The sequence below is a fragment of the Lepus europaeus genome, chromosome 13 (assembly GCF_033115175.1).
Source record: "Lepus europaeus isolate LE1 chromosome 13, mLepTim1.pri, whole genome shotgun sequence".
NCBI classification, from domain to species: Eukaryota; Metazoa; Chordata; class Mammalia; order Lagomorpha; family Leporidae; genus Lepus; species Lepus europaeus.
This window is the reverse complement of record NC_084839.1, coordinates 888,487-908,726: the sequence shown is the minus strand read 5'-3', so window position 1 is coordinate 908,726 and position 20,240 is coordinate 888,487. Positions and strand designations below refer to the sequence as shown.

Here is a 20,240-nt window from a genome sequence, read left to right as displayed (position 1 = left end):
GCCCCGGCCCCTTCTCTCTGGGAGACATGAGCCCTGAGTTAGCACAGCTGGGAGAGCCCATAGCCTGTGCCTGTGGCTGCTCTGTTACTGTGCACGTGCAGGCAGGTTGCTCCTAAGGCAATGTCGGCACTTCCCTTGTTTACAAAGCGGTTTTCAAGGAGGACTTTACAAAACACAGGGCAGTGATGTTCCAGGCATCCAGGAGCGCTGCTTTCTCATCGGACACATGCGTCCGTCTCCGCCCAGTTCCCACCAGTGCTGCCCCGCGCTGCCTGCTTGGGCCTCACAGGCGTTGCCTGGGCTCTTGTCTAGGACTGTGAGCAGCATGGGAAGCTCGGGGACTGTAGAGGAATGGCTGTGGTAGAAAGATGCCCTGGAAGAGTTACAGAACAAAGGCAGAACTAGCGCAGGTCCACATTGGTGGGGCAGAACTAGCGCAGGTCCACATTGGTGGGGCAGAACTAGCGCAGGTCCACATTGGTGGGGCAGAACTAGCGCAGGTCCACATTGGTGGAGCAGAACAAGAAGCAAACGAGCTGGGAGACCATGGGTGCCTTGAGAGGCAGTTGCCCTTGCTCACAACCCAGGTCCCAAAGGCTTAGGAAAGACCTGGACTCTGTCACTTAGGACTTGGTGGAGGCGGCAGCCCCTGCCTTCCCCAGCTGTGGTTCTGCCTCTTCCTGCACAGCCCACCCAGGCAGCCCTGTGGCACAGAGCCCTGGCCGCTGCCCTGTGCTCTTTAGGGGCCTCCTTCCTTGAAGGGTCTGAGGCCAGGACTTATCCTTCCTGCTGAAGGCAGAGAAACACTTGCTCAACTTGGATCTTTTTGTCTTGGAAACACGCGATTGAGAAACTGCTGCTCTAATCCTCAGATTGTGCAAGTTCTGACAGGGAGGCAGAGTGCCAAGCAAGGCAAAGAAGACTGGAAGCGCCAGACAGCCGGGGTTGCATCCCCCCTTGACCCGAGGCCCTCCGCAGGTGACCTGAGAGTTCTGAGTGCATTGTTTCTGCAGCTCTTCTTGCACAAGTAACCCATGGTTCAAGGGAAGCCATGGCTGACTGGGAGAACCGCCATGGTGTCTCCTACTCAAGCCTAGGAGGGCCGTGAGAACGCATCCCAAACTCTGAGCGCCTGGAAGTCACTCTGTGAATTGGGAGCACAAGCTCTTCCCATAGCCTTGGAGAAGAGACAGACAGCACTGTGATGAGAGATGTCACTGGAACACGGGAGCTGAGTGGACACAGTGCCACGTGTGGTGCCGGCCACACGAGACAGTGCATCCATTCTGCCTTCCACCTCGTTGTCCAGTCCCTCACCCTTGTGTTGAACTGGAAGGCTTCAGTCAGGGATCCCAGAGGTCTTTAGGGTACGCATGGCACCGCTGAGTGTGGCGAGTGGCACTTAGGAGCTAGGACTAGTGCTCAGTGTTAGATGAAGGGCATGGCCAGAACCCAGGCCGCCACCTCCCGTGGGCTCAGAGGTGAGCCAGCTCCTGGCGGAAGCTGCTGTGCTGCACAGCGTGAGGACTGCTCGCCTGGCTGCTCTGCCCCCAGAAGGCACCACGCGTGTCTCAGAGTGGGCTGTGTGGCAGAGGGAGGTGGCCAGGACTGCACTGCCCTGCAGAGCCCTGCCCTGTTCTCTCCTGCTGTTGGCGGCTCTGTGCTCTCTAACTCACTTGTGCGTTTGCTTGCCTGTAGCTTCTCACGGTGACCAGATGTTGGGCGAATGCGGAGTTGCATCCTGGAGAAGCGTCCGAGGGACAGATGGCTGGGAAACCAGTGTGTTTCCACCCGCCAGTCCCTGTCTGCTGCTGTCAGTCACGAAGCCGTAGCCAATGTGGTGCTACAGTGTTGAAGGAGAGCCATGCACATAGCAGGCTATGTGTTCAGATGCTATGTGTTCAGATGGCCAGGTCCCAGGTGGCTCCTTGGGTACCTGCTCGTGGACCAGGGCATCGGGGTGAGGCCAACATGTGTGTAGAGCACTGGGTACCTGCTTGTGGACCAGGGCATCGGGGTGAGGCCACCACGTGTGCAGAGCACTGGGTACCTGCTTGTGGACCAGGGCATCGGGGTGAGGCTACCATGTGTGCAGAGCACTGGGTACCTGCTCTGTGGACCAGGGCATCTGGGTGAGGCCACCACGTGTGCAGAGCACTGGGTACCTGCTTGTGGACCAGGGCATCGGGGTGAGGCCACCATGTGTGCAGAGCACTGGGTACCTGCTTGTGGACCAGGGCATCGGGGTGAGGCCACCACGTGTGCAGAGCACTGGGTACCTGCTCTGTGGACCAGGGCATCGGGGTGAGGCCACCACGTGTGCACAGCACTCACAGGGTCCTGGGGAGAGACCTCCAGGAGGTTGGGGCCGTTTCACTTCCCCACTCTGCAGGTGAGCCAAGAGTGACAGCTGGGGTCAGCAGCCCACTGGGCCCGGTTTCAGATTCACACCTGTGAGACTGGCAGGCCGTGTGCCAAGCGCACTCTTGCTCAGCTTTGCTGTGGAACCCCTTGGAGGCAGTTGGCGTCCTCCTGGTTTTCGGGGCTCCCAGCTTCACACATCAGCATGGCGAGAGCGGCTGTGTGAAGGTGTCCCCTGTGTCTCAGTGTCTCGGGAGAAGGTAGCTCGTGAGTCAGGTGTATCTGGTCCCTGACAGGGACGTACACACCTGCTCACCTCACAGGACGCAGAAGGGCAGGTGCAGGCCTGGCGGGGCTGAGGGTGCAGAGTGTGGAGCCCACCCTTTCCACTGTGGGCTGCACGGGGCCTCTGCAGAGGGCAAGGGTCACCGGCGCTTCCTCCTGTTCTCTCTACCACATTCCCTGACTTCCTCCTTTTCCAAATCCCTTGATGACTGGAGGACTTCCACAGAGAAACCATGAAAATGGTAACTCGTACCGACTGTGGTCTCCTCCTCAGCTTACCTCCCAACACGCATCAGCATGCTACACACGTGTCCTTGTGCGCACATGGAGGGTCTGTCTGTGGCTGTGCTGCTGCACACTGTTAGACCCCCCAAGCCTGCTGTGCAGCGACAAAGTGGCCGGGCCACCCCGGACACTTCTGTGATCATAGCCCAGGACTCTCACGAGGTGCACAGACTGAGGAGAATGTCACGTCTCCAGAGACGTGTTGGAGCAGCAGTGACCTCAGGCCCTCACAGCTCACTCGTGCGGCCAAGCACCGGTGCACTAGGCGGTGAGCACACCACAGCACTGCTGATCTCATCCATGGCTCGGGCTTCCAGTTCTGTCTGTCTGCTCCTTGGGGAGGCATTTACCCTGACAGGAGAAAAGACGGCCTATAGGAAGCATCCAGAGAGATGGCATTTGTCTCACACAGTCACTGATGCTCTCTGCCTAATAAATGATGAATTTGATTTGCTGATGTTTAGAAGGTGTGGCAAATCTTAAATGTTTTTGACTCAGTGTGGGATAACAGGATGTTACTTTCTATTATTGCTAGATTGAGCTCCAAATCTGTTTCCACTAACAAAAGCATTTTCTGCATAAAATCCATAAAGCACTAGAGGCTTCACATCTCAGCTCTGAGTCAACAGAGTCGTAGACCTCACTTCTTCAAATCATTAATGAATGTTAACAATCCTTATTATGATTTTTAAAACAGAAACAAAGAAGAGACAGGAAAATGACCTGCAGTTAGCCAAATCCCATCCAAGGGAGAGGATTCATTTGAAAGCCATTTAATATTTGTTTAAGATTTATTTATTTAAAAAAAAAGATTTATTTATTTACTTGAAAGAGTTACACAGAGAGAGAAGGAGAAGCATAGAGAGCAAGGTCTTCCATCCATTGGTTCGCTCCCAATTGGACACACCTGCCGGAGCTGCGCCAGTCTGAAGCCAGGAGCCAGGAGCTTCTTCCAGGTCTTCCCATGTGGGTGCAGGGGCCCAAGGACTTGGGCCATCTTCCATTGCTTTCCCAGACCATAGCAGAGAGCTGGATGGGAAGTGGAGCAGCTGGGTCTCGAACCAACACCCATATGGAATGCCAGCACTGCAGGCGGCAGCTTTACCTGCTACCCCACAGCACCGGCCCCAATATTTACTTATTCCTTTATTTGAAAGCAGAATAACAGAGACAGAGAGTGGGAGATACAGAGAGATCCATCTTCCACCTGCTGATTACTCACCCAAATTGCCACAATGGCCAGGGCTGGGCCAGGCCAAACCCAGGAGCATGGAACTCTGTCAGGGTCTCCCATGTAGGTGACAAGGGACCCAAGTACTTGGACCTTTATCCATTGCTTTCCCAGGTGCATTAGCCAGAAGCTGGATTGGAAGCAGAACAGAAGGACTTGAACCTGCTCTGCAGTGTGGCGTGCCAGCGTTGCAAGCGGCGGCTTTACCCACTAGACCACAGCGCTGACCCCTAGAACCTTTCATCATTGTCTGTTTTGCAACACACACAGTAGCATTTGTGTACTGTGGTGAATAGAGTCCCACATACTCCTTGAGTACGAAGCAGTATGTCTCAGATGAGACATCGGGGGTTCGTGTCACTGTAATACAATCTTTTTAAAGGAGAGTCCCCAAGTTCTCTCCTGGGATCCAGTGCCCTCTCCCAGGTCATCACAGTGTTCCTGAGGCCAGGCAGTGGATGGGCACAAAGCTCGCCGTGGTGATCGCAGGCCGGCGTGCCTGTTTCCCTTGTGCCTCCTCATCCCCAGCCTGTTTCAAGACGTCAGCCATGTCTTGCCTGTTCCCTCCCCCTGCCTCCTACAGGTAGACACACCTGTGAGAAGCACAGCTCATCAGATTTACTTTCTGAGCTTTACTGTGGAATTCCTGTTGCTTCCACTATGTGTCGGGATCAGTGTCTCCAAGAATGAGATTCTAACTAACTTTATTCACCCCAGGATGTGCTTATGACGTGAGTGTCGCTCAGAACCCGCTGGCAGCTTTTCCCTGCGCTGCCTGAGCGCCACTGTGAGAATCTGCACTCTGAGCGGGATCGCTGCGAGCATTCTCCTCAAGTCCACGGCCGAGGGCCAGGGCGGGTCTAAGGTGTGCGTCCAGTGAGTCTCTCCAGAGGTTGGAGTCGGTGAGAACCCGCAGTCTGGCCGGGACGCTCACCACGTGTGCTGGTTTGTGGTTAGCCGAGGACACTGGCAGTGCACAGCACATGTCTTAGCTGGCCCCTGGCTCTTCAGCACGGTCTGTTCCCTGAGGTCAGTCTTCCAGCCTGCTGCCAGTGGGACTTGGGGTTCCGTTACGTGAGGAGCAGAGCGTCACTTGCAGTTAACTTGCTGTCCTTGCTGTCGCAACTGAACTCCCAGCCATGTCTCTCTTTTCTTTTTCTCTTCTGTCTTTTTTTTTCCTTCGCAGACGACCATCAGATGAACTGTCACAGCACTCGCATCCTGCAGGACACGGAGAAGGATGACAACAACAACGATGAGTATGACAATTACGATGAACTCGTGGCCAAGTCGCTGCTGAACCTCGGCAAAATCGCCGAGGATGCCGCGTACCGGGCCAGGACCGAGTCCGAGATGAACAGCAACACCTCCAACAGCCTGGAGGATGACAGCGACAAGAACGAGAACCTGGGTCGGAAGAGTGAGCTGAGCTTAGACTTGGACAGTGACGTCGTCCGGGAAACCGTGGACTCCTTGAAGTTGCTAGCACAAGGGCACGGGGTCGTGCTCTCCGACAGCATCAGCGACCGGGGCTACGCAGACAGCGTGCCCCCGCAGGACGGCAGGGGCATGAACTACGTCATGCTGGGGAAGCCCATGAACAACGGGCTCGCGGAGAAGATGGTGGAGGAGAGCGACGAGGAGGTGTGCCTGAGCAGCCTCGAGTGCCTGCGCAACCAGTGCTTCGACCTGGCGCGCAAGCTCAGTGAGACCAGCCCCCCCGAGAGGGGCCAGGCGCCCAGCCACGCGCGGCCCGAGGACGACTTCCCGGGAAGGACCCCCGACAGGAGCTACTCGGACATGATGAACCTCATGAGGCTCGAGGAGCAGCTGAGTCCCCGGTCGAGAACGTTCTCTAGCTGTGCGAAGGAGGATGGGTGTCGCGAGCGGGATGACGACACCACCTCCGTCAACTCTGACAGGTCAGAAGAGGTGTTTGACATGACCAAGGGGAACCTGACCCTCCTGGAGAAAGCCATTGCCCTGGAGACGGAGAGGGCCAAGGCCATGAGGGAGAAGATGGCCATGGAGGCTGGCAGGCGGGACAGCCTGCGGTCCTACGAGGACCAGTCTCCACGACAGCTTGCCGGGGAGGACAGGAAGCCCAAAGCCAGTGACAGCCATGTCAAAAAGCCATACTATGGTAAAGGTAATGTTTCTACCTAACGTAAGTGCCTCACGAGAGCGTGAGCTGACGTAGGAGGTGCTGCTGCTGGGCTGCCCAGGAAGCGTGGTGGGCGTGGAATCCTAGCTCCCATGCAGCCCTTAGACTTGGCTTCAGAAGTCCGTTTTGTGGTTGTGTTTCAGGAGAGCAAATAGCGGGTTTGTCTGAGACACCCAGGGGGAAGCTGACGCCATGTCATTAGGGCATCTGAGCAATACGGGACTCAGGGGGATGCGTGGGTTAGCACACACGGCGTCTGGGGCGGATGAGCCCGGATGTATTCCAGGAGCCACTTCCTGCAGTAGTGGCAAGCCTCACAGAGAAGCATGGTGAGGCAGGGGCCCAGGATTTATGCAGGGTCTGATGGAAACATCCCAGGTGGAAGTCAGAGCCCTTGGTAGGATGACCTGTGACAGCAACTGAGGGTGGTGGCTGCACCTTGCTTACCTGAGGTCACAGGCAGTAAGAACCATTGGCTGCAGGAGGTGGGCATGGCCTTAGCGGAGACCAGCAACAACATAACCCCGGCTGCCTCGTGGCCTCCATCCCATCATGGCCACAGCCATGGCGCTTTGCTCAGACACAGCGTGTCCCACAGCCCTCAAAACTGTCCAGGGTGATAGTTTTAGCTGAATTTTCTCTTATTAAACATGCAGACAGGTATTTGTATATGTCTGTATGTTTAGCTATATATATGCATACTTACACCACACATATATATCGTAAATATATCAAATATATACAACCTGAATAACTGACTCCATGTTGGCAACAGCTGCGGGTCCGCTCTGGCTGGGAGGCTGGCTGTGCCTCAGCCTCCTGCAGAGCGTGGCCGCTGTGGGTGTCTCAGTGACGAGCTTCTTAGAGAATCCAGAGAGAAGCAGTTTCAAGAATGAAATGAAATCAAGGGTCCTGCAGTCCTGAGTCAGTGTGAGGAAGCTCTTCTTCTGTTCATCTTTATCCTACTCGCTGTGAACGCTGGCTTTTCTCACTTTGGACCTGATGATGAAGGCCAGGAATTCGGTTTGAAAATCAGTTGCTGCATAAACTCCGCACAGCCAGAAACACTGCCCTGCCCTGCCGCAGGTGTGTGTTCCCCTCTCCGTGTGTGCACCTCACTTCCAGGCATGCCGGGCATCGCTGGGACCAGACCCAGGCCAGCCAGCCTTCGCCGGAGGCTCTGTGGGTGCAGGTCGGCAGGCATTGTGGATTCAGAGGGGAAGCCGAGACTGCGCCGGGCGCGCAGTGCGGCACGGGACACGTCTGTGGCTGAGCAGAGCACACGGCTGGCTCACACCTGTGGTGCTCACTGGGTAACCGAGATGTGTGCAGATCAGCCACAGAGAATTTGGGGTTGAACTTAGTGAGGGTCACACAGGAACCGACCACCTAGAGGAAGAAGCAGCAGAGTCTTCTCAGGTGATTTCTGGCTGATGCTCTGGGGCTCTGAGCCGTGGTTTTTGGGTGGCGTTCGGTTGCTGAGGAGTGCGGTGAGAGGCTGCCAGGCTCCCCGTGGCGGGCCACCCATGGTCTCTGTGATCTTTGTGACAGTTCCAGCTCACTTTTGGCTCATTTTGTTGATGTTACTTTGTTTTATTTGTTTGCAAGGAACAGAACTTCAGGCGTTTGCTTCCCCTGTGTGAAGGGGCAGGGATGGGAATGAGCCCGACCCAGCTGAGACGTGCCTTTTCCCCGCAGTGGGGCAAGGTGGGGCTCCAGCCTGCCTGGGTCGGGGGCACTGGCCGAGACTGCCGCCTCTCCCCGGTCTCCGGGCCGTCTTCCTGGGACCAGAGCCCCTGTCTGTGCACTGGTGGTGCTTTCTGCGTTGTTCCGCGGCATGTGTCTGTGGTTGTGTCCAGAATCCACAAGCCCAGCACGTCCTGCAGAGTGAATCTGAGAAATCCAGCCTCCCTGTGAGAGTGTCTCACAACACAGCCAGTGCACAGTGCTTGACAGCAGCCTCCGTTTTCAACTTCTCAGCCCTTCACAGTCCTCAAGCCCATGTAAACTGTCCATAAGGAACATTCTAGAATCATGCTAACACAGAGCAGTCAGATGGGAAGCTCCTCTTCCTGCTGCTCAGCCCTTCGGTGGGAGGCACAGGGGAGCGGCCCCGGTGTTTCCGTGTAAGTTGTGGCAGCGTTTGCAGCTGCGCCGTTGGGCTCTGCTTGCTGGGATGCGGTGTGTGGAGACAGGTTGGGATGGTCAGAGGTGGGCAGTGACACGGAGGGCAAGCAGCATGCCCCAGCCCAGCCAGGGTGCCATGCAGGGGGAGGACAGTGGACCCCCGTGGTCTTCCACAGCCTGAGATGCCCTTGAGCCACAGTGTCTCTATGCAGGTCCCTGCTGAATTTCGGAGTTCTTTGAGATGTGTGAAGCATAGTTCATTAGAAATCACAAGTATCCTGGTGAAATAGCCACTTAATGATTAATTACACTTACCAGCCTTTTACCCCTGATCAGTATCCATATCTGGTTAAAGATCCCTTACGTCCAGGTCATGATTTGAAATAATAACTATGCTCCTTTGAGATTGTTACTATGCACTTAGTATTTCAAATTTATAGTAACTAAATTATATCAGTCTTATTCTGAAATTACTCAAAGGTTTTAGTGTGTATATGTAAGAAAAGCTCCAAAAAGGTAACTAGAAATTGAAGTCACAACCATGTAACTGTAGATGTGTTTTTAGAGGTTCCGATCAGTGAGTAATGGTAGGAAAGTGCAGCACCAGCACTGAGGGAAGAGATGCTGGCGTCCAGGGTCGCCTGGAGAAGGCTTGCTGTGCAGTCTCGCCTGTGTGCTCCCGTGGGTTCTCTGTCTACTTCAAGTCCACGTGGATGACTGAAGAAGAAAATCCAACAAGAGTCCACAAATTTTAAAACCAAGCTTTTTCTTCATAAAAAGCAAGCTCTTTACCAAAACAAACATTTCCCAAAACGGCTGGCTGGCCTGGTTAGTGAGCCTGCACCGTAACCGGACAGAGCCGAATCCCTCCAGAGCACTGCACTAACGAGCGTTCTCTGAGCCAAAGCGCAGTGGCAACTCTGTGATCTGAGCAACTGGTTTTCACCGACCGCTGACAGCACAGTGTTTCCAGCTCAGGTGGGCCTGTGCCCCCCCCTAGCAACGCTCTGCTACACAGTTATGAACGTGGTCAGCTCTGGACATAGAACCAGTTTCATGAGTGAGTGATTTCATTACATTGCTGGCATCTCGCATTCGACTCTGGACAGAAAGTTGGCTCCGCCCTGCCCTGGACTGAGGTTGCAGACGCCCAGGGGCTGCCACAGGCCACGGCCTCGTAGTTCCGGGTTGCATGCATCGCGTGACACAGGCCTGCCTTGAAGCCAGCACGGACGGAGCCTGACACACAGCTGCTGGGGTGGCTTCTGCTCATCGCCCCTGTCAGATGGGGCCTCCACCCCGTGCTGTCCCCTTGCAGGCCTCCTGAGAGTTCCGTTTGTGTTCAGAAAAGCTCTGAGGGCTGTGCAAGAAACAGCACTGCTTCACCTTGGGCAGCAGCTCCTACCGCCAGTGAAACGGCAGCTCACTGTGCACACGGCCAGAGCGGCTTCAGGAGCATCTCCACCTCCAGGGGGAGTCGCTCCGTGATGGCGGTGTCGTGCAGTGTTCTCTGGGAAGGCCACTGTCCCATCACGGTGGGCACAGCTCATCATGTAACACACGGGAACACACTCGATCGGGTGCAGGCGAGGGTCAGGCTCTGTTCTTCTCGGGGGCAGAAGCTCATGGTGCTACCGGGGAAGGCTGGAGGCCGCAGTGTCACGGCCTGTGTAGCGGAGCTGTCTTCAGGTTGTTAAGTGATCACGGTCATCTCCGTTGGTAAACCACTCGTTCTCTTGGCACCTGTTGTCGCTTTTAGATCCCTCAAGAACAGAAAAGAAAGAGAGCAAGTGTCCGACCCCCGGGTGTGATGGAACCGGCCACGTCACCGGGCTCTACCCGCATCACCGCAGTCTGTCCGGGTGCCCGCACAAAGATAGGGTCCCTCCGGAAAGTAAGTCCCGTCTCGCCGCGTCCCTGGGCCTGCGAGCCCCCGTGACTGTGTCCACGCCCTCCTGCCTGATGCCATCTCCATCGCATCTGACCCGGATCCTCCCTGTCCTGGAGGCGGCTCCACCCCTTGCTCCCCTCCCGGTGGGGAACGCCCCCGGACCACCCTCCCTGCTCCCAGGCTGCACACTGGGCTCACCTCCAGTCCCCTCCCTGCACCCACACAGGGCTCACCTCCAGTCCCCCTCCCTGCTCCCACACAGGGCTCACCTCCAGTCTCCCTCCCTGCTCCCAGACAGGGCTCACCTCCAGTCCCCTCCCTGCACCCACACAGGGCTCACCTCCAGTCCCCCTCCCTGCTCCCACACAGGGCTCACCTCCAGTCCCCCTCCCTGCTCCCACACAGGGCTCACCTCCAGTCCCCCTCCCTGCTCCCAGACAGGGCTCACCTCCAGTCCCCCTCCCTGCACCCACACAGGGCTCACCTCCAGTCCCCCTCCCTGCTCCCACACAGGGCTCACCTCCAGTCCCCCTCCCTGCACCCACACAGGGCTCACCTCCAGTCCCCCTCCCTGCTCCCACACGGGGCTCACCTCCAGTCCCCCTCCCTGCTCCCACACAGGGCTCACCTCCAGTCCCCTCCCTGCTCCCAGACAGGGCTCACCTCCAGTCCCCTCCCTGCACCCACACAGGGCTCACCTCCAGTCCCCTCCCTGCTCCCAGACAGGGCTCACCTCCAGTCCCCTCCCTGCACCCACACAGGGCTCACCTCCAGTCCCCTCCCTGCTCCCAGACAGGGCTCACCTCCAGTCCCCTCCCTGCACCCACACAGGGCTCACCTCCAGTCCCCTCCCTGCTCCCAGACAGGGCTCACCTCCAGTCCCCTCCCTGCACCCACACAGGGCTCACCTCCAGTCCCCTCCCTGCTCCCAGACAGGGCTCACCTCCAGTCCCCTTCCTGTACCCAGACAGGGCTCACCTCCAGTCCCCTCCCTGCTCCCACACAGGGCTCACCTCCAGTCCCCTCCCTGCACCCACACAGGGCTCACCTCCAGTCCCCTCCCTGCTCCCAGACAGGGCTCACCTCCAGTCCCCTCCCTGCACCCACACAGGGCTCACCTCCAGTCCCCTCCCTGCTCCCAGACAGGGCTCACCTCCAGTCCCCCTTCCTGTACCCAGACAGGGCTCACCTCCAGTCCCCTCCCTGCTCCCACACAGGGCTCACCTCCAGTCCCCCTTCCTGTACCCACACAGGGCTCACCTCCAGTCCCCTCCCTGCTCCCACACAGGGCTCACCTCCAGTCCCCTCCCTGCTCCCACACAGGGCTCACCTCCAGTCCCCCTCCCTGCTCCCACACAGGGCTCACCTCCAGTCCCCCTCCCTGCTCCCAGACAGGGCTCACCTCCAGTCCCCCTCCCTGCTCCCACACAGGGCTCACCTCCAGTCCCCTCCCTACTTCCAGGCTCCAGGCTCCAAGCTCACCTCCAGTCCCCTCCCTACCTCCAGGCTCCAGGCTCCAAGCTCACCTCCAGTCTCTGTCCTGACTTGCTTTGTGACCTCTGGCAGATCACTTCTCTACTGCCGTTACTCAGATTCCAGAGTTGAGCCAAACAGCATGGAGACATCCCTGTGCCCCCCCACCCAACAGTGCAGCACCACCCCAAGCAAAGGGCCTCAGACTCCTCCTGCCCGAGTGTCCAGCCCTCTGTGTGCTGTCCCTGTCAGTACTCTCCGGGAGGTCTCACTGCATTGCGATTGTGAATGTCTCATGTCATACCTGTTCTCACGTCTACACTCCCTGGGCGTCAATATACAGGTTTACCTGGGCAGGTCTTGATCTGAGACACCACTTCCCATTAGGTTCTCACAGTCGGAAGAACATCCATGAAAACAGCTAGGTTTCTTTTAGAGCTGAACAACACCCACCTTTCTCTGTTCACGTTTCTGGCAGCGATAACGTGTGCCGACTGTGCAGCCGGACTGACAAGCAGCCGCTCAGGTGGAAGGCACCGCCTCAGATGAGGAAATGAGTGTGGATCCCGCCTGCGGGTCCAGGGCACGTGCAGGGTCTTCCTCTCTCTGAAAGGCCGTGGCCAGCGGCAAGGCTGCGTGCTGGCAAGATGCCCGGCGGTGATGGCAGCGTTCTGAGGACAGGCCCATCAAAATGGGTGACACTGGCCTGCTGGCAGGCAAATCCATGGGAGCAAGGGCAAGTTCTTGGGGTATCTGAGGCTCAGGAAGCAGCATGCGCTGAGCATCTGAGGTGCGATGATTTCAGAACCCAGGGGGCTCCGGGCTTTCCAGGGGCTGGTGGCAGTAGGAAACCGTGGCTCCTGCAGCTGTCTTGGAGCAGATGTACCGAGTGTGCAGCTACAGTCCCGTGTGTTACATGACAGGGAGGCGGGATGGTCCAAGGCCAGCAGCTTCCACGTGTGGGGCGCTCCTCCGGCAGACATCGCTCTTGCAGCACCCAGGGAGCCTACCTGGGAGGAAAAGGAGACGCCAAGACCGGCATCCTCTTCCCTCCCAGGGCCAGCACAGTGCCTGGCCCTGGAGGATGCTGGATATTTTCAGGCGACCGTGAGTGAATTCTAGCTGGCCTGAGTAAACGGCTGGCTGAGGGGCAGATCCCCGTGTGGCTGCCCCCACGCCTGGCTCTTTCCCCCCAGGACCTCGCAGGCCCCAGCCCAACAAGCTGTGTGACATGGAGCATGTTGCACGCTCTCTGCACTCTGCTTTCCTCATCTGGGAAATGAGACAACAGCACCAAGCTCTAAAGTTGTTCTGGTGCAGTGTTCATCTCAGCATAGAACTTCAGCCTGTGCAGCCGAGAAATTGCCGACTGTTTTCACAGGAAGATCCAAAGGCAGCAGAAATGTAGCCGGTGCTCTGACCAGTGCAGTGTGCAGACTCGTGCCCGCCGTGGGTCAGACCACACTCGGGGAGGAGGCGGGGTTTCCACATGCAGTCCACAGCGTTTCCTCCTGGCTGGTTCTTTGCAGTACCCTAAAAAGAAGCACACACGGTCCCTGGAGGGCTCGGTCTGCTTGCTGGCTGGCATGTTCTTCCGGGTTGGCTTCTCAGGCCCTTGTTTCTGCCCAAATGCTTCTAATGAAGGACTCAGCAGTGCACCGTCCAGACGGCATTGGCACGCCGGGGCCTTCAGGCTCTCCTGGCTGTCTGCGCCCAGGTGGAAGGCCGCCTTCTGCCAGGTGGATCCTCAGCCCCTGGACACTGGGTGGGATAGCAGGGAGGCTGCTCGAGGGGCCCTTGGCTTCCGTGAGGCCATGCCCTGTGTGCTGAGTGGAGAAGGAGGCTCCTGTGGAATCCTGGGAGGGGCTGTGGCAGTGCAGGGACGCCACGACCACCGTGGTGGGGTGGGGAGAGGAAGGGGAGCCCACACAGACTCCTCAGCGACAGTGAGGGTGATGACACCAGCAACAAGAGACAGGAAATTGAGAGTGGGGCCACGTTCGGGAAGTGGTAGTTAAGCCACGTGTTGTTCCAGGCTCTCGGGAGGACATGTAGAGACCGGGCGAAGTGAGGGCAGAGGTGGCTGTGGACACGAGGATGGGCCAGCCCAGGGGGCGGGCTTAATGCAGGAACGAAACGGACCTGAAACAGCAAGTGTAGCCATCAGAGTATGCATGGTGGGCTAGGCAGAGGCGGGGCAGGTGGAGGCCAGGTTGGTGGGAAGCAGAGAAAGCCAGGGAGGGTGGGGTTTCTGAGGAGGCCCACCTGGCGGAGCAGCACCCTCACTTCCACAGGGGCGCTGGGCAGGCTGCACAGGCCAGCGGGTCGCCCCAGGTTCCACAGAAGCCAAGGAGAGGCACTGCAGCACGTGTGTGTGGCGAGGTGCAGGAGCTCCACACACTGCAAAAGCTTGGGAACAGGTTTGGGCTCCAGTATAGAGGCAAGGATTAGACCAAGGGGGAAGCCGAGTTCCCCTGCAAGCCTGCCTGCCACTGGACAGTGCGAGGGCCTCCGTCCTCTTAGCTGCAGAGGAATTTGAGATCTAGGTTACAGGCGAGAAAAAAGACGTTTGCTGTCTCCAGGGAAGCCTGTCTGTAGGAACAGTGAACAGAAAGGAGAGGGAGCCGCCTGCCCCGTGGGAGGGAAGCTGGTGAGGCATGAGTGTCTGTGCTGTCCTGGCGGGAGGTAGGAGAAGCAGGCGGGCAGGGGCAAACCGTGGTCCTGAGGGCAAGGAAGAGGCAGGGCAGGGACAGGCGAGGAGCACGCCGGGAAGGGGGCTCCCCCGGGGGCAGGGTACGATGCCTGGAGCCTCCCCCAGCCAGGCCCCAACATTAGGTGGGCCAAAGCTAACTCTGCTGGCTTTTTAAGGACATATTTATTATTTGTGTACGTAAAAGGCAGAGACAGGAAGGGAGGGAGAGAGAGAGAGATTAGGATTGAAATTTTCCTGCCAGTGCCTCGGCTCACTTGGCTAATCCTCCACCTGCAGCGCCGGCACCCCGGGTTCTAGTCCCGGTCGGGGCGCCGGATTCTGTCCCGGTTGCTCCTCTTCCAGTCCAGCTCTCTGCCGTGGCCCAGGAGGGCAGTGGAGGATGGCCCAAGTGCTTGGGTCCTTGCCACCCACATGGGAGACCAGGAGGAAGCACCTGGCTCCTGGCTTCGGATCAGCACAGCGCAGGCTGTGGCAGCCATTAGGGGAGTAAACCAACGGAAGGAAGATCTTTCTCTCTGTCTCTCTTTCACTGTCTATAACTCTCTCTCTGTCTCTCTCTCACTGTCTAACTCTGCCTGTCAAAAAACAAACAAACAAAAAAAAGGATTGAGATCTTCCATCCACTGGTTTAATCTCCAAATGCCTACCAGGAGCAAGAGACTTGGGTCATCATCCACTACCTTCCCAGGTACGGTGTAGTGGGGGCTGAGACAGAAGTGGAGGAGCACGGACTGGTACTAACGCTCTGAGATAAGATGCAGCCCCCACGTGGTGGCTTAGCACTCTGCACCTGCACGCAAGACCTAAGGCTATGCTGATTTCTTTGATGTTTACAGCATCGCCAAATCTAAGGACAAGGCAAGAGCCTTGGGAGATACACAGACGAAACCAAAAGAGACTGTGTTTTAGGGAACTGACCAGTGGTAAGAACACAAAACAAGGACTCAAATAAAGGTGACAGCATGTGGATGTCCTGCACAGTGCCCAGCAAGCCGAGTAAACGCTGGGGAAAGAGAGAGCTTGCTCCCGGGTGGGGAGAGAACCATGGGTCACACGTGATGTGACCAGGCTGGGAAGCCACTGTTCTGTAGACCTACACGTTCACTTGACCTCAGGTGAACCTCATGGGCAGTGGGAGGCCCCTACAGCCTTCTGAATCTGCAGGCAAATCTGACTGTCCCAAATCAGGGGTGACTGCAGGAGGGGGTGTGAGGGTGAATCTCTGACCGTCCCAGCTCAGGGGTGACTGCAGGAGGGGGTGTGAGGGTGAATCTCTGACCGTCCCAGCTCAGGGGTGACTGCAGGAGGGGGTGTGAGGGTGATCCTCTGACTGTCCCAGCTGAGGGGTGTCTGCAGGAGGGGGTGTGAGGGTGATCCTCTGACTGTCCCAGCTGAGGGGTGTCTGCAGGAGGGGGTGTGAGGGTGATCCTCTGACTGTCCCAGCTGAGGGGTGTCTGCAGGAGGGGGTGTGAGGGTGATCCTCTGACCCAGCTGAGGGGTGACTACAGGAGGGTGTGAGGGTGAATCTCTGACTGTCCCAGCTGAGGGGAGTCTGCAGGAGGGGGTGTGAGGGTGATCCTCTGACTGTCCCAGCTCAGGGGTGACTACAGGAGGGTGTGAGGGTGAATCTCTGACTGTCCCAGCTGAGGGGTGACTACAGGAGGGTGTGAGGGTGAATCTCTGACCGTCCCAGCTCAGGGGTGACTACAGGAGGGTGTGAGGGTGAATCTCTGACTGTGCCAGCTCAGGGGTGACTACAGGAGGGTGTGAGGGTGAATCTCTGACTGTCCTAGCTCAGGGGTGACTACAGGAGGGTGTGAGGGTGAATCTCTGACTGTGCCAGCTCAGGGGTGACTACAGGAGGGTGTGAGGGTGAATCTCTGACTGTGCCAGCTCAGGGGTGACTACAGGAGGGTGTGAGGGTGAATCTCTGACTGTCCGAGCTCAGGGGTGACTACAGGAGGGTGTGAGGGTGAATCTCTGACTGTCCAGCTCAGGGGTGACTACAGGAGTGCCTGTAAGTGGCCATTTTCTCTCCACCTCCTCCAGAAGGCAGCAATGTCAAGTGTTCCCTACGGACTAGCCAGAGGGACACAGACAGGTCTGGTCTCCCCTGCTGTGATAGATTTCACAGTTCCCCCAGGTCGCGGTGAGCGGCAGCCTCCTCCCTGTGGAGCATCCAAGCCCACTCTGCCACTGGTTGCTCTCACATTTTGAGAGACAGCACTGACATTCCCGCTCAATCCACTTAATTACCAAGCACGGACTTGAGTCCTGGATGCAGAGGCCTTCTCTCCGACTGCTGTGAGGGTCAGGCTTGGTTTCCTCTCCCATTCCCACCAGCCTTCCGTGACACCCACGTTTCCAAAACACAGGCCTGCAGTGAGCCAGTGACACTTCATTCAGTGTGTGGGAGTCCGGCTGTCGACTCAGGGCAGGAGATTCCCCGTCCTGGTCAGTCCTGCGCTCAGACTGTTACTACGTAAACATTGAAAATGTCTGTGATGGAAATGCTAACCTGAGCTGATCTCCCCACACGGAATGCCCCGAGCACTTCAAGAACCTATGTAACTGATGAGAGCAGAACAGAAGTGAGCGCTCTGCACACTTCCTGGCTGCCAGGCCTCAGTGCTCCCCTGCAGGGCTAGTCAGGGACGCCCGTGCTTCGCTGTGCCATGTGGCACACGTCCATGTCCTGTCCCCCGGCCTCCACAGCGGCCCACCTGGCACAGCCCCCTGGGTGCGCCACTGCCTCTTCCTCCCTGCGTGTGTGTTTCTGACCATGCCCATCCCAGATGCGCGAGCACTGTCTGTCACGCCCACCCAGCCTCTGTGAGAACTACAGCTCCGTGTGCTCCGACCATGTCTGTTCTAACGCTGGGCTGTTTTCTCTGCTCTCCTTGTCAAGTTCTTGCCATGCATGAAAATGTGCTCAAGTGTCCCACTCCGGGCTGCACAGGGCGCGGGCATGTAAACAGCAACAGGAACTCCCACAGAAGGTAAGCCGCCCAGCGCGTCCCCGGGGCGCCCGCCTCCCTGCCCGGGATGCAGAGGGTCCCCAGCGCTGCATGTGCCCGCCTCCCTGCCCATGGGCACAGACGGCCCCCAGCACGCACCTCCCGCCCCGCCTGCCCAGGACACAGTCCCCAGCACACGTCCTCGGGGGTGCCCGCCCCCCTGCCCACGGGCACAGACGGTCCCCAGCACGCGCCTCCCGCCCCGCCTGCCCAGGACACAGACGGCCCCCAGCACGCACCTCCCACCCCGCCTGCCCAGGACACAGACGGCCCCCAGCACGCACCTCCCACCCCGCCTGCCCAGGACACAGTCCCCAGCACACGTCCTCGGGGGTGCCCGCCCCCCTGCCCACGGGCACAGACGGTCCCCAGCACGCGCCTCCCGCCCCGCCTGCCCAGGACACAGACGGCCCCCAGCACGCACCTCCCACCCCGCCTGCCCAGGACACAGACGGCCCCCAGCACGCACCTCCCACCCCGCCTGCCCAGGACACAGAGGGTCCCCAGCACGCACCTCCCACCCCGCCTGCCCAGGACACAGAGGGTCCCCAGCACGCACCTCCCACCCCCCCTGCCCAGGACACAGAGGGTCCCCAGCACGCACCTCCCACCCCGCCTGCCCAGGACACAGAGGGTCCCCAGTACGCACCTCCCACCCCGCCTGCCCAGGACACAGAGGGTCCCCAGCACGCGCCTCCCACCCCTCCCTGCCCAGGACACAGAGGGTCCCCAGCACGCACCTCCCACCCCGCCTGCCCAGGACATAGACGGTCCCCAGCACGCGCCTCCCGCCCCGCCTGCCCAGGACACAGTCCCCAGCACACGTCCTCGGGGGTGCCCGCCCCCCTGCCCACGGGCACAGACGGTCCCCAGCACGCACCTCCCGCCCCGCCTGCCCAGGACACAGTCCCCAGCACGCACCTCCCACCCCGCCCTGCCCAGGACACAGAGGGTCCCCAGCACGCGCCTCCCACCCCGCCTGCCCAGGACACAGAGGGTCCCCAGCACGCACCTCCCACCCCGCCTGCCCAGGACACAGACGGCCCCCAGCACGCACCTCCCACCCCGCCTGCCCAGGACACAGACGGCCCCCAGCACGCACCTCCCACCCCGCCTGCCCAGGACACAGAAGGTCCCCAGCACGCACCTCCCACCCCGCCTGCCCAGGACACAGACGGCCCCCAGCACGCACCTCCCGCCCCGCCCTGCCCGGGACATAGATGGTCCCCAGCACGCACCTCCCACCCCGCCTGCCCAGGACACAGACGGCCCCCAGCACGCACCTCCCACCCCGCCTGCCCAGGACACAGACGGCCCCCAGCACGCGCCTCCCGCCCCGCCTGCCCAGGACACAGACGGCCCCCAGCACGCACCTCCCGCCCCGCCCTGCCCAGGACACAGACGGCCCCCAGCACGCACCTCCCACCCCGCCTGCCCAGGACACAGACGGCCCCCAGCACGCGGCTGCTGAGGGGTGCAGCTGCTCAGGTCTCCCTTTCGCAGATTGGACTTTCCTACTTGTCTCACCCACCCTCTTGTAAAGATAGCCCCCAAAAGGTGCCACCTCGGGGTGAGTCTAAGGGGGAGAACTGAGCACTGCCCAGAATTGGCTGCGTCAGACCCGGGCTCCACTACCCTGGGGCAAGGGGCCATCCTGGTGCTTAACCACGCCGACGGTGCCCCAGCACACGGTGGCCAGGAACCATGATGTCCGGTAACCGGCTTCAGTTCTGGGCCACACTGGCAGTGCACGTCCTCGGGGCCCTTGTGTTTGGGGCAAGCCCCAGTCCCCTTCCAGCCTGGTGCAGGCTTCACATGAGTGTCCCAGATGCCTCCGGAGCCGTCCGTTTCTGCTCGGGAGTGGAAAGGGCTTGGCGAGCGGTTTTCTCAGCCTATGATGCTGCAGAAGAAACTGCTACAGTTTCAGGCTGCTTTGTGCCTGTCTGCCTGGTAACGACACGGGCACAGCTCTGTGCCACTAGAGGTTTCTGGTGTGTGACCGGCAGGGGGAGGAGGGCTGAGAGGTGAGTAAGGGCCAGGCTGAGGGCGGAACAGGGCCGCCTTCTGGGTGTGAGCGTTGCCCCCAGCCTCAGCCACATCAGACGTTCAAGTGAGTTGACCCGTACACGGGATGAGCGCCTGGACAGGCCCCCACAGGGAGGCCCCGGATCTTGTGGGGCAGAACTCAACCATGGGATCTCCATCTTTGTCTTCAGCCCGCACATACTCTCCTATCCAGACCAAGCCGAATAGTTAATTCCACAAGGCGTTTTATCCTGGTCCTAGGGCTGTGCTTTCTCCCCACTGTCACTCCTGTCATGTGGAGCATGGGAAGGCCCTGAGGTCAGACAGAGCAGCCAGGACATGTATGGAAGCAGCCCCAAGCCCCACCATTCAGTCACCATTCCTGTGGCCACACTCTCATCTCCAGAAACACCGTGCATGCACAGTAGAGTCTGCCTGACACCCCTGCACTCGCTCACATGCCCACGAGTGCACGGAATCTTGAGAGACCAAGCAGCTGTGGCCACGGTGCTGCCGTCAGCACAGCCTGCAGGGAGCCAGCAGGAATCACACACACTGAACAGACACTGCTCCTGCTCCTGCTCCTGCTCTACTCCATCAGGGTCCCCATGGCCCAGGGGAGACCCGCCTGGTTCCACCTGCTGTAGGATCTTCTCATGCTGCCATGA

At 59.0% G+C, this 20,240-nt stretch overlaps 1 protein-coding gene across 4 annotated transcripts in view; it reads left to right on the top strand.

Moving 5' to 3' along the window:
• Positions 1-20,240, top strand: part of MYT1L (myelin transcription factor 1 like) — a 153,098-nt gene that overhangs the window by 41,868 nt on the left and 90,990 nt on the right. For 3 of the 4 annotated variants that reach the window (XM_062210119.1, XM_062210118.1, XM_062210121.1), the window contains exons 5-7: positions 5,349-6,305; positions 10,213-10,347; positions 17,439-17,529. In XM_062210119.1, coding sequence (XP_062066103.1) covers positions 5,349-6,305; positions 10,213-10,347; positions 17,439-17,529 — 1,183 coding nt within the window. Of the gene's footprint in view, positions 1-5,348; positions 6,312-10,212; positions 10,348-17,438; positions 17,530-20,240 lie in introns of all 4 variants that reach the window. The other variant, XM_062210117.1, reaches the window with a different exon arrangement.